This window comes from Centropristis striata, chromosome 16 (assembly GCF_030273125.1).
Source record: "Centropristis striata isolate RG_2023a ecotype Rhode Island chromosome 16, C.striata_1.0, whole genome shotgun sequence".
NCBI lineage: Eukaryota > Metazoa > Chordata > Actinopteri > Perciformes > Serranidae > Centropristis > Centropristis striata.
Genome location: NC_081532.1, coordinates 36134406 through 36147325, shown reverse-complemented (window position 1 = coordinate 36147325; position 12920 = coordinate 36134406). Strand labels below are relative to the sequence as shown.

The 12920-nt window shown below is 39.8% G+C and overlaps 2 protein-coding genes across 2 annotated transcripts; both read left to right on the top strand.

Moving 5' to 3' along the window:
* Positions 1–2192: 2192 nt before the first annotated feature.
* On the top strand, positions 2193–4543 carry hikeshi (heat shock protein nuclear import factor hikeshi). The gene has a single exon (XM_059352703.1). It carries the CDS (start codon positions 2409–2411, stop codon positions 3006–3008), a length of 600 nt encoding a protein of 199 aa, XP_059208686.1. The 5' UTR covers positions 2193–2408; the 3' UTR covers positions 3009–4543.
* Positions 4544–5536: 993 nt separating this feature from the next.
* LOC131987828 (dehydrogenase/reductase SDR family member 13-like) lies at positions 5537–11322 on the top strand. Its single transcript, XM_059352702.1, has 5 exons — positions 5537–5769; positions 7112–7230; positions 7413–7536; positions 8807–9133; positions 10021–11322. Exons 1-5 carry the CDS (start codon positions 5643–5645, stop codon positions 10281–10283), a joined length of 960 nt encoding a protein of 319 aa, XP_059208685.1. The 5' UTR covers positions 5537–5642; the 3' UTR covers positions 10284–11322.
* Positions 11323–12920: the final 1598 nt, after the last annotated feature.

Below are 12920 nucleotides of genomic sequence, written 5' to 3'. Positions count from 1 at the left end.
GAGGTGTGGTTGTTTTTGTCCCTTAGATGTAGCATTATTTGTTAAGTTGTTGTAAATACAAAAATTACAAAATAAATAAATAAAAAATACAAAAATAAATATAGACTTGAAAGTTGAAACAAACCGGACTTCTTAACTGACTGGTTTGTTTTTTCTGCTCATTTCGTGCATCTTGTTATTATTATTATTCAGTTTATGGTATTTATTTATTTGTAAAGTATGTCATCTTAGTTTATTCGTAGTTTTTTCCTAATTTATTTTATTGTTTGTTTTGTCATTTGTGCATTATTTGCTGGATTTATGCGGTTTCATGTGTGCGGAAATAAAAAATAAAATAAAATAGAAATGCTGCAGTTTGTGATTAATAACTGATGAAGCTTCACTTTATTATTTCAGAAACTGACCGGAAGTCCTCCTGAAGAGTTTCTGTCACAATAACCAGTAAATAAACAACCATGAGCGGTTTAACAGAACATTAATAAACACATTAAAGCTTCTTCATCAATGTTTCAACAACAAACTGCTACCAGCTGCTAGCATCGGGTGGCTAACCGGCTGAGCTAACCAGCAAAAGTTTGGAGACTCCCGGAGCCAGAACCGGGACCGGTTACCTGCTGGGGTCCGGGGGAAGTCGGTTCTCCCGCCACTGACCGGTCCGTCCACGAGCCGACCAGCAGAGAGGTTAATCCCGGTTATTTGTCTGATTTAACGGCTCCGGACCAACGGCTGCACCGAGCCGCTCACACCGACACCGTCAAGTCAGAGCAGACCAGCACGGTACAACTCGGTACATCCGGTTACTGCTTTTCACAATAAAACTCACCAGGCTCGTTTGAACAATAAAAATAATCTCCTAATTTTGAAGCCAACAATGCCCATATATATATATATATATATATATATATATATATATATATATATATATATGATTAATTTAAACCATTAAACCCATATACAGACAGGATGAGATGAAGGAAAATATTAGAAAAGACAATGTGTGTGTGTGTGTGTGTGTGTGTGTGTGTGTGTGTGTGTGTGTAGAGTAATGGAAAAAATGATTAGACCATTTTTTTCTTCAGTTTCTTGTTAATTTTAATGCCTGGTACAACTAAAGGTTCAATTGTTTGGCCAAATATAATGATTTTGGTTGTTATCAAGCTGAATATCAGCTCTTGAATTAAACTTTTATGACCTATTTTTGTTGTTATCATTATATTTGTCCAAACAAATGTACCTGTAGTTGTACCAGCCATTAAAATGAAAAAGAAATTGAAGAAAACAAAGGTGGTCTAATAGTTTTTTCAATGACTGTATGCGATTGATATATTTTATTGTCTATGGCTTTCACTTCCGGTCTTGCCACTGTCTTAACTTCGTGCCAACAAGTCGACTAACGAATCATCGAGCGGCTTCACAGCAACAACAAAGATTTGTGTGAGTTTTACCCTGCCCGTGGTCTCGCAGGCAGACTACCACATTCTCCCAAAATACTTTCTGACAGAAAAAGATTTAGATTTAGTATGTTCCAGTAGTACACAGTGTGTTTAATGCAGTATGCCAAGAACCTTATGAAGTAAATTTTAAACTCATTATAACGTTTCTATGATGACTGGAAAAATAAAGATATATAAATAAATATCAAGGTCAGCCACAATGATCCTGGTCATAAACATATAATGTGATAAGTCAGCATTGTTATCAACATTATTTTTGATTTTGTGCTATTTTATGTGTGTGTAATTAAATAAATTAATAAAGATGTTTCTGGAAAAAGAGTGAAATTGTGTGTTTCTGACAGCCCAAAAAGAGTTTTTAAATTAAAAAGTTTTGTTTGTAATTGAACACACACAATGATCCTGGTATATATCAAAGGATAAATCCTTATTGCAATTACTGTGACGTAAAAACTGCTTTATTTATTTGCATTTCATTTTTATTAATTTGGGCAGTCTGTAGCCTAGAAGTCAGGTATCAGGCTTGTCGCTGGTTTGAATCCCAGGACTGAAGCACCTCCCGTCAGTAACGTGCTGCTCCTCACTGCTCCTCACTGCTCCTCAGCATGGTGTGATCACTGCTGGTTAGTGCACTGGTTGAATGTCCCCGTTGTGGGATTAAAGGGGGAATCTTACTCTTAAATGAATGTTTGGAGATCTACTTGATCCTGACAGTCAAGACCGAGGGCTAAAGAACCATTGAACTGTTCCAGGACGGACAGCCGATCGCCGAGCAGCCGATCAGGCTCGACCTGCCCGGACTGTTCTAGAAGTTTCCAGCGGCCCCGTGGCCCCGATGAGCAGGTCCGCCAGCAGCGGGAGTCGGTCCTCCGCCTGTCCCCGGACTAGCAGGTCCTGAGCGGAGCTAGCCACTGGGCTAAGCTAAGCTAAGCTAAGCTAACGGCTAACGGCGCGATGTTCGGCTGCCTGGTCGCGGGCCGCCTGGTGCAGACCGACGCGCTGCAGGTCGCTGCGGACAAGTTCGTGTTCAACCTGCCGGACTACGAGCAGGTGAACCACGTGGTGGTGTTCATGCTCGGCACGGTGCCGTTCCCCGCCGGGATGGGCGGCGCCGTGTACTTCTCCCTGCCGGGCCCGGCGGCCGGCGGCGGGCCGGTGTGGCAGCTGCTCGGCTTCATCACCAACGACAAGCCGAGCGCCATCTTCCGGATCTCGGGGCTGAAGGCCGGCCGGGGCGGGGCGCACCCCTTCGGGGCCGTGGCCTCCTCGGCGTCGCCCTCCGTGGCGCAGGTCGGGGTGTCGGTGGAGGCTCTGGACCAGCTGGCCCAGCAGACCCCGGTGTCCGGGGCCGCCGTGGCCACCGTGGACTCGTTCCTGCAGTTCTCGCAGAAGATGCTGGACAGCCTCTACAACTTCGCCGCGTCCTTCGCCGTGTCGCAGGCGCAGATGGCGCCGAACCCGGCGGAGACCTTCATCCCGTCCAGCTGCGTCCTCAAGTGGTACGAGAACTTCCAGAGGAGGATGAGCCAGAACCCGAACTTCTGGAAGACCTGAGACCCAAAAGACTATAGAGACAGAGTCCGCACAGTGCCTACAGGTCCCAATAAAGCCTGTCACACACGGGTCATTCTGTGTCTTTATTATCCGGTTCAACGGGACAAAACGCCTCAGACCAGCCAGCAAACCTTTGTTTACAAATACAAAGGTTTGTTTACAAATATAATAGTTTGTTTACAAATGCAAAAGTTTTTTTTCAAATCCAATAGTTTGTTTATAAATCTAAAGGTTTCTTTACAAATCTAAAGGTTTCTTTACAAATACAAACCTTTGTTTACAAATCTAATAGTTTGTTTACAAATACAAAGGTTTGTTTACAAATCTAAAAGTTTGTTTACAAATACAAAGGTTTCTTTACAAATCTAAAGGTTTCTTTACAAATCTTAGTTTGTTTACAAATACAAAGGTTTGTTTACAAATCTAAAAGTTTGTTTACACATCTTAAAGTTTGTTTACAAATACAGAGGTTTGTTTACAAATCTAATAGTTTGTTTATAAGTACACAGATTTGTTTAGAAATACAAAGGTTTGTTTACAAATACTAAAGTTTGTTTACAAATCTTAAGGTTTGTTTACAACTCTAAAGGTTTGATTACAAATACAAGGGTTTGTTTACAAATACAAATGTTTGTTTACAAATACAAAGGTTCGTTTACAACTCTAAAAGTTTGTTTACAAATCTAAAAGTTTGTTTACAAATACAAAGGTTTGTTTACAAATACAAAGGTTTGCTTAGAAATCTAATAGTTGGTTTTCAAATCTAATAGTTTGTTTACAAATCTAATAGTTTGTTTGCAAATCTAAAGGTTTGTTTACAAATCTAAAAGTCTGTTTACAAATACAAAGGTTCGTTTACAAAAGTTTGATTTTAAACGACACAATCAGATTCAACTCATCAGTAAATAAAACTTTTTGATCTGCAATAAAACATTTTTTAATTACAAATTTATTTTCGATAAAACATTTTTATTTTTATTGAGTTGAAAGTTTTTAATAACAGACAGAGTGGAACAGTTCTGTGTGTCTGAGACGCTTCAAGAAAACATTTGTAAATAAGTTAAAAGCCTTTTTGTTACAAAATGAATGAAATAAACAACTTTCACATGATTTAACCATTTCAACTTGTCCAGCGTAAACATCCTCATTCTTGTTTATTTTATTTGTTTAATATCAGTTGTTTGAAATCAATGTGGGGAAAAGTTGTTTAAAATAAATCAATAATAATTCAGATTTCAGAAAAAAAATATTTACATGATAAAACAGGATTTGATTTTATTGAACTTTAAACGGTGGAACATGTTTCCTCATTTATCAGATAAAAAAACAGTTTATACTGAATAAAAAAACAAGGGAATAAACCATCAGATCTGCTTTAATTATTGATTGTAATAATAAAATTAAAGACGTTTGATCACAAACAATCTCATGAATTAAACTTCAGGTTTTATATTATTTTATATAATAAACAGATATTACTTATACACTGAAAACACCAAATTTACAACTTTCAGACAAAACATTGATTTTTTTTTTTTAAAACAAAATAAAAATAAATTTTTTCTACCTTTTTTGTTATAGTTTTCTTTTTTTTTTCCATCTGTAGTGTTGTTTCTGCTTTTGTTTGATCAACATTCTGCTGTTGCCGGCTGTGATTTATTTCCTTTTGTTGACATGTAATTCATAAACAATAAACAAACTGTTTCTGAGGGTGACCTGCAGCGCCCCCCACAGGACAGAACAGGAACAGCTTCAGCCATCACAGGGATTTATTATTGTTTCTGTCCATCCACATAGCTGCATGCACATTCTTTATTCTATTTTCCCTTTTAAATGTATTAAATAAAGTGTATTCTGTTTGAAAATATTATATGGTCCTCTTTTGTCTTTCTTTGGTCTTTTTATGTCTCTTCTTGGTAAAATTGTGTCTTGTTGATATTTTTATGTCTTTTCTTGCTAATTTGTGTCTTTTTTTGGTAATTTTGTCTTCTTGGTATTTGTGTGTCCTTTTATTACTTTGTTTTGGCAATTATGTGTCTTTTTGTTAATGTGTATTTCTTGGTAATATTGTGTCTTTTCTTGATCTTTTATGAGTTTGTTTTGGTCTTTTTGCGTCTTTTATTGTTGTTTTTTTAGTTAGTTTTGGTCTTTTTGAGTCTTAGTAATTTTGTGTCTTTTGTTGGTCGTTTTGTGTCTTTTTTGGTCTTTTTGTGTTTTTTTCTTAGCCATTTTGTGTATTTTCTTGGAAATTTTGTGTCCTTTGTTGGACTTTTATGACTTTGTTTTGGTCATTTTGTGTCTTTTTTGGTCGTGTGCGTCTTTAACAAACAGCAGAACCAAAGTCTCACTGTCCTGGTTGTGCAGTTAATGAATTGAAAGCAACAGATACAATTCTTGGTTTTCCTCAAAGTGAAATATCAACCTGGAAACTGTACTCAGATCAGATTTTTCCAGCTGAGTCTCTGTGCAAACCGGAAGGAAACAAAGTGGTGTTGTGAGGCATGAGGAGGATTGCTGCGGGGGAGAGAGAGAAAGAAAGAGAGAAAGAGAGAGAGAAAGGGTGTGGAGCTGATAGAGAGTTACATAATCAGAGTCCACTGAGCTGCAGCTCACGTCTCTTCTGGCAGGACGATCATGGAGCTGCTGCTGCTGGCTGCTCTGCTGTTGGTCGCAGCTTATTTTCTTCTCCGTGTGACTGTTCTCAGGATGCCCAGATGCAAAAGTGCTGCAAAGCTTCATGGGAAAACCGTAATCATCACGGGTGAGTCGACAGCCTGCAGAGCCGAGAGTTAAAGCTTTCAAACAGTGTCAGCATAACAACGTCTTCTGCCAGAGGAAACCTGAGATCAACTCCCTCAGTGAATGCACTTTAAACTCTCCCACAATCTCTCTGTTTGCTTCTGTTGGAACGTTTCAGTCGTTGGAATTTTGTGAAGGAATTTTAAGCACTTAAGTTCAACATCAGCAGAGGCAGCGACCTCATTATTTACCCTTTTTGTTGCCTGGAATACTCAAAATATAACACTTCATTCCTCACAAGCGAAACAGCCTGAAGACTCTGTGATCCTGCAGAAAGCTCCGGACTAGTTAGTCACTAATGATCCTGTTCATTCAGCTTTCAGCCTGAAAGAGTCTCTGTGTAATACTTCATCTTTGGGTGGAGCGTAACCAGCTGCATTTAAAGCCTGATGGCTTTAAAGATAAGATCTGGCAGCTCAGATAACAGCTTCACAGGGAAATGTTCCAAAAGTAAAAACCACAACAGCCACAGGGCCCTGACTTAAAGACACATGACCTCACTAAAGAATAAAGGAAGTTATTGTCGAGGCGAAAATCTGTCAAACGCTAACATGTCTAATAAAAATAGAATGGAAAAACATGAGAATATATGGAATAATATGATACATGATGGTGCAGACAAACCTGAGACACAGAGCGGAAAAAAGTGAAAAAAATCAGTAAAACATGAGACGGATTGAAAAACAGAAGGTACACGGAGTGTAAAAAGTGAGACACAAAACTTGAGACGCATCAAGCGTAGTCCATTTGAAATGTCATGATAATTTATCCAAAATCTGCAGAGCCGAGTAATAAAAACGTCCTCTCTGCTGAAGGATAGGCACATTTAGCTTAGCTTAGCTTAGCTTAGCTGTAACTGAAGTGTTAAAACTATTATTTGTTAAAAAAACTTCAGTGACTTTGCAGATGAGCTGTTCAACGAACAATTAAGGCTCACTTCCTTTATTGAGCTGCAGGTCAACTGAGCTAGACTTCCTTCTTCTATTTGGCTAAAGGTGAAGAGATCCTGCCCTCTGACTCAACCAATGAATTGACCAGTTGAGACAAAGTCCATCCTGCTGTCGGGACGAGTCCTATTCCCAGAAGAAAACTGTGTAATGAGGACCTTGTTAACTCTGACTGGTGAACCTGGACACAGCAGAGTCCAGGTGCTCGTTGCATTTAGCAAAATGATTCTTTCAATAAATGGTGACCTGTATTCAGTTGTTTTGAATCTGTTGTAGAAACCAAGTCTAGAACAAAAGAACTGGGTCAGACTGCTCTAACGGCTCTAACACTAACACTGTCCCCTCCGTCCTCTCCAGGAGCTAACACCGGCATCGGGAAGACCACCGCCATGGACCTGGCCCGGAGGGGGGCCAGGCTGATCCTGGCCTGCAGGGACCGGCAGCGAGCCGAAGCCGCCGTCCAGGAAATCATCCAGGTGAAGACAAAACTGTTCCTGACTGTAGAGACACACCAGGAATAAACACGTTTACTAAGTCCAGTCTATTGGAGTTAATGATAGTAAATACTAATGTTGTCCCTGTTGTCCCTGTTGTCCTTGTTGTCCCTGTTATCCTTGTTGTCCCTGTTGTCCCTGTGGTCCGTCCTTGCTGTGACCAGGAGACGGGGAACAGCCAGGTGGTCTTCATGCAGCTCGACCTGGCCAGTCTGAAGTCCGTCCGCTCGTTCGCTGCAGACTTCCTGCAGTCCGAGTCCAGACTGGATCTGCTCATCAACAACGCCGGTCAGTCCTCATGAGTTCATGACTTCACCAGCTGTTTGACCATAAAAACCAGTTAAAGTCAGACACAGATGTGTTTAGCTGGATGACACTTATCCTCAAATTTATGTGCATTTTAAAATAGAGACCCAACAACCCAACAACTTCCTGTGAAGGCCGAGACGGAACAACTGCTGATCCGTTTCCTTTTCTCTTTGTTTGGAACAAAACTTCTTCTTTGTAGCATCCACTTTGTTCCACATTACGACTTAAAGCTGTCAGAGCGACTCTGGAGACTCTGGAGACTCTAAAGACTCTGGAGACTCTGGAGACTCTGGAGACTCTGGAGACTCTAAAGACTCTGGAGACTCTGGAGACTCTGGAGACTCTGGAGACTCTAAAGACTCTGGAGACTCTGGAGACTCTAAAGACTCTGGAGACTCTAAAGACTCTGGAGACTCTGGAGACTCTGGAGACTCTGGAGACCAGGGCAGGAACATATCTGCCCCGAGGCCACCGTGGCCTTGATGCCCCGCCCACTGCCCCAGTTGGTTTTGCGGTTTTCTAGTCTGCCTCTTTCCTGTCAACAGCTTTGACACCTGCGTATTTTGAGAAAAAAAGCGTCTTTTGATGACATTCATCATCAGTGGTGGGTTTGATTCGAGCCTGGCATGAACCGCTTGGACGGACTACATGGAGGGAATGCCCCTGGACCCCCCTAGCCAGCTATTTTCCACACTGGCTGGCTACTAATGTCCTATTGGAAAGCATGTTGACAGCAATTAAAAATGACACAGTATAGAATAACAATGATTCTATAAGAGAGTATCTCCTGACTGTGAAAACTGTTATGTGAGTGCACGAGATTGATGCATTTTACTTTGGAAGGAGATGTTTCTTTACCTGCTTGACAGTTTCAGACTCCACGGTCACCACACGGCAGAAAAGTCATGACTAGTCCTTAAATTAAATTCATTATGGAAGTGGAGTATCTACCTCGTCCCTGTCGGTCTGGGGAGAGACCTGAACTGGTTGAACCTGAACCAGTTCAGCCAACTTCCTCCGATACATGCAGAGTTAGAGTTCTTGTCCCCGGTAGGACGTAGCGTGGGAGGATCAGGTTATTCATCAGCGCTACCAACTGCACCACCGCGCCCCCTAAAAAGTCCTTTATTAAGCTGACTGGACTATAAACTCTGACTCTGGACTTGTGAAAGTCACAGTGTGTTCCTGTCAAGCTGATCTGAACCTGCGTGTTTCTTGTTGTATTTAAACGTGTTGTTTCTGTCTCCAGGTCTGATGAACAGCGGGAAGACGGAGGACGGCTTCGGGATGATCTTCGGCGTGAATCATCTGGGTCACTTCCTGCTGACGGTGTTGCTGCTGGACCGGCTGAAGGCCAGCGGGCCGAGCCGCGTGGTGACCGTGGCGTCCAGAGCGCACGAGATGGGGACGGTGGACTTCAACTACCTGAAGACTCACAGAGACCTGGGGCCGGGCAGCGGAGACATCCAGCTCTTCCAGCTGTACTGCCACAGCAAACTGTGCAACGTCCTGTTCACCTACGAGCTCGCCAAGCGGCTGCAGGGCAGCGCCGTCACCTGCTACAGCCTCCACCCAGGTCAGTCCTCTCAGATCCTCAGGCCACCCGGACAGCTACACTTTCACTTTTCAAGAAAATATTATGGCACAATAATGCCACATTGAGGACATTTTACAAAGTATTATTGGTCAGTGATGCTCCGTATCTGCTGGTGTAAATATAAACAGCTGTAAATGTGCATTTGTCATAATTACACGACTTACGCCGCGAACTAGCTGACAACAGGCAAACATCAAGCAAGTGCAACAATACAAAACACAGCAAGCAGCTAATATTGGCAACAATACTAATTGTTGTTGTGTAACAGGTGTATTAACATCTTTTAACAACGACTACCAGAACACAACAAACGCAAAGATAGACTTTCACCTAAATGAGGAGGTTTATATGCAACTATGACAAAAACATGTCAGAATATTGAGTTGTCATGAATTATCTCATGGATTTAATTTCCTTTGTCACTATTTTGACTCTCACTAATAATGTGGTAAATGCATTGTCATTTTTTATTACAAACAATGTTTAATTTCTCAAGATGAATATTTATATCTGTATTTTTTTTTCACGTTTCATTTATTATGCCCATATACATCAATGAAATGCGTAATGAATTTTAGTTTCAGCTTGAAAATTTTTCATTATTTGTATCAAAGATCATCTAAATATTGTCCACGTCAGCTAACTTAATATGAAAATAAACATTAAATATACAAATGATTAAATACAAGCTTGACGGAATAATCTTATATTATTTTGACTCAAGATGAACATTTTATTTGTATTTTTATCACCCTTCAGTTTTGTTTTTTTCAGGAAGAAAGTAGAAACCGTGTTCTATGTATATGAATTAAAAATGTAATGTGTAGTCGATTAACTTGACTTTCTTCTTGTTTTCTCCCCATCAGGAGCCATCCGGACTGAGATCGCTCGCTATGGGGGCTTCTGGTGGTCTCTCTTCTGGAAGCCCATCATCTACCTCTTCTTCCTGGACGCTGAGTCGGGAGCCCAGACCTCGCTGCACTGCGCCCTGCAGGACGGCATCCAGCAGCTCAGCGGGCGCTACTTCACCTGCTGCGCCCCGAAGACGGACATGGAGCCGAAGGCGAGGGACGCCGCCGCCGCCAGGAAGCTGTGGGAGCTCAGCGAGAGCTTCTGCGGCCTGTCCTGAAACATCCAGTGTCCAAGCTTTGTTTTCAATCCCAGAATATATAATAAAGAATCATGAGACACTGACCAATCATTTCAGTTTTTAAAAAAATGTTTTATACCATTTATCAGGCTGAGCTAAATAACCCTGCAGCATTAACTCATCACTCTATTATTTTCAGTGGTGGTTCTCCACAGGGGCCTACAGGGGCCACTGGCCCGGTGAAGAAGCCCTTGGCCCCTGCTGTGGCCCCTGTGTCAAATTGGTGGTGAGGTGGATCAGGTGGTGGGGAAGGCTGCTGGACAGACAATAATATTTTTGAGGGGGTCATTTTTGGATGTCGCCTTATAAAGTGTTTTCCCACTATTGTTGGCCAACTTTACCACTACTTGATCAACCGATTGACCCGTTTTAAGCATTTTTAGGCATTTTAAAATTTGACAATTTTTGACAAAAATCGACTTTCTGTTGAGGGGGTCATTTTTGGACATCCCATAATTTGGTGTTTTTCTGTCATTTCTGGTCATATTATGCTCTAATATGTATCAACAGACTATAATTGACTCATTGTAAGCATTTTTAGGCTTTTTATTATTATTATTTGACCATTTTTGACAAAAATCTACTTTTTTTTATTGAGGGGGTCATTTTTTTGACATCTCAAAGTCTGTTTTTTCCCCTGTCATTTTTAAAACATATTATACTATAATATGTATTAATCAATATTTTTCCATTTTTGGACATCTCAAAACGTCCACATCTCATAGCATGTACATACATGGTATGTTGTCAAATTCTAAAATAAAAGTCATAGCATAGTATGTCATCTATCTCTTCTTTGGTGCTACCTATTGAAAACTTGTGTTTCCTTGTTGCCAAGCAAGGGAAGTTCAAAGTGAAAAGTGTGACATGAAGTGAGCTGAATTTACTGTGAAACTACAATAAATCATTTATTATCTTAGATTAAGCTCTATCACTTATGAGCTCACCAGGCAAGTTTTAAAGAACAACATTCAGGTATGAAGTCTCCACCAAATAAATGATATTTAATCCTAATAAATGGTGATTTTTCTTTCTGCATGTAGTATAACTCACAGCCACAGCCGCCTAAAAAGGAAAAGAGATGGATGGAAAGTTAGAAAATAGAGAGACGATACATCAATAACTTAACTTCCTAAACCTAAATTCTGAAGTGGTAAAATTGTAGCTCCTCTGTTTGAAGATTGATATCAACATGAATCTGTTTCTCCTCATAGTTCAGTTAGTTTTCTTGTAATCTGCGGTTCGGGCCCCAGGTGGCGCTGTGTCCCTGTCTGATGATTGAACCTCAGTCAGCTCAACAAACATCACCAGACACGCTGTAAAAATAACTATTCTTTATTGAGAGACACAAAGAAAACAGGTAATAAATACGGAAAAAAGGACAGAATTGTCATTTAACATCCAAATCCCACATTTACACAGAGACAGAAAGTCTTTTTTAATGTTTAATATCTTTTCTGCTTGACTCCAGCAAACATAATGTAAAGAATCATCATCCTTTAGTTTTTAGATTCTTTCCAGCTTTTCTTTCTATGAAATTCAACTTGCAGTCTTATAAAAAAAACACTTTTACAGCCTAAAATCTATGCAAACTGGAGTAAAATATGAAATTCATACATATGAATAAAGACATTGTGCAGAACTTAGCAGAACAATGATTGACATTTTGCTGTTTGGAAACACGTTGAAGAGGGATACAACCTGCAACATCTGTCTGAACATGTGTGAATAATAATAATTATATATATATAATAATTGAAATGTTGTTCAACTGGCAAAATCAAAGTCTGTCCTCACATCTGTCCGTATTGAACGTTGAGCATAAAGCCGTAACGCGTCAGGTTTTAGTGTTTCAGCTGTGAAAGAGGAAATGCTTTGTTATGGTTGAAGGAATTTTTTAAAAGTCTGGGTTTTTCTGCTGACACTGTGCCAAAAACAAGGACGGAGCTTAAAACCGAGAGAACAATATTTGTATTTCATGATAAAAATGATGAAAACGTGAAATGTAAAAACCAAGAGATGATTTTGATCATTTTGTTTGTTTTTCGTTAGTTTCATCTTTCTGTCACGTCAGGCAGCTGTTATTACAGGACCTACGCAGGAAAGTTTTATTAAAGTGAAGATTTTTGGTGTTTTAGAAGATTCTGGAAACATCAGACAGTCGGTCGGTTACTTCAGGGACTCCCTGTAAAACTCGCCACTGGCGAGTTAAAGATAAACATTGTTTGTCTTAAATCATTCACTTCACTCAGATCTCTTTCAAGGATTCAGTTTTTTTCTACGTGTTTGATTTGAAATTTAAATTCTGCAACAGAAAGATTCTAACTATAAAAAACATTAACAGAAAAAAATAAAACAAAAGCTAAGGTTTCCTTATCTCGTAAATACAAAATAAAATAAGATACAGATCTAATGTTTATAAAATACAAATCTCATAACGAGAAAACTATTTCAGAATCACATCATCTTTATTGTTTTATTACACAAAATAATGAAAAGATTTGAGTTTTTCTTGTAATTTCTACATATATTTTGTAAACTATCCTTTTTTTTTGATTATGAGAAACAAAGTCATCGAATAATTACAAGATCCAGCATCTGCTCTTTCCTCTCAGT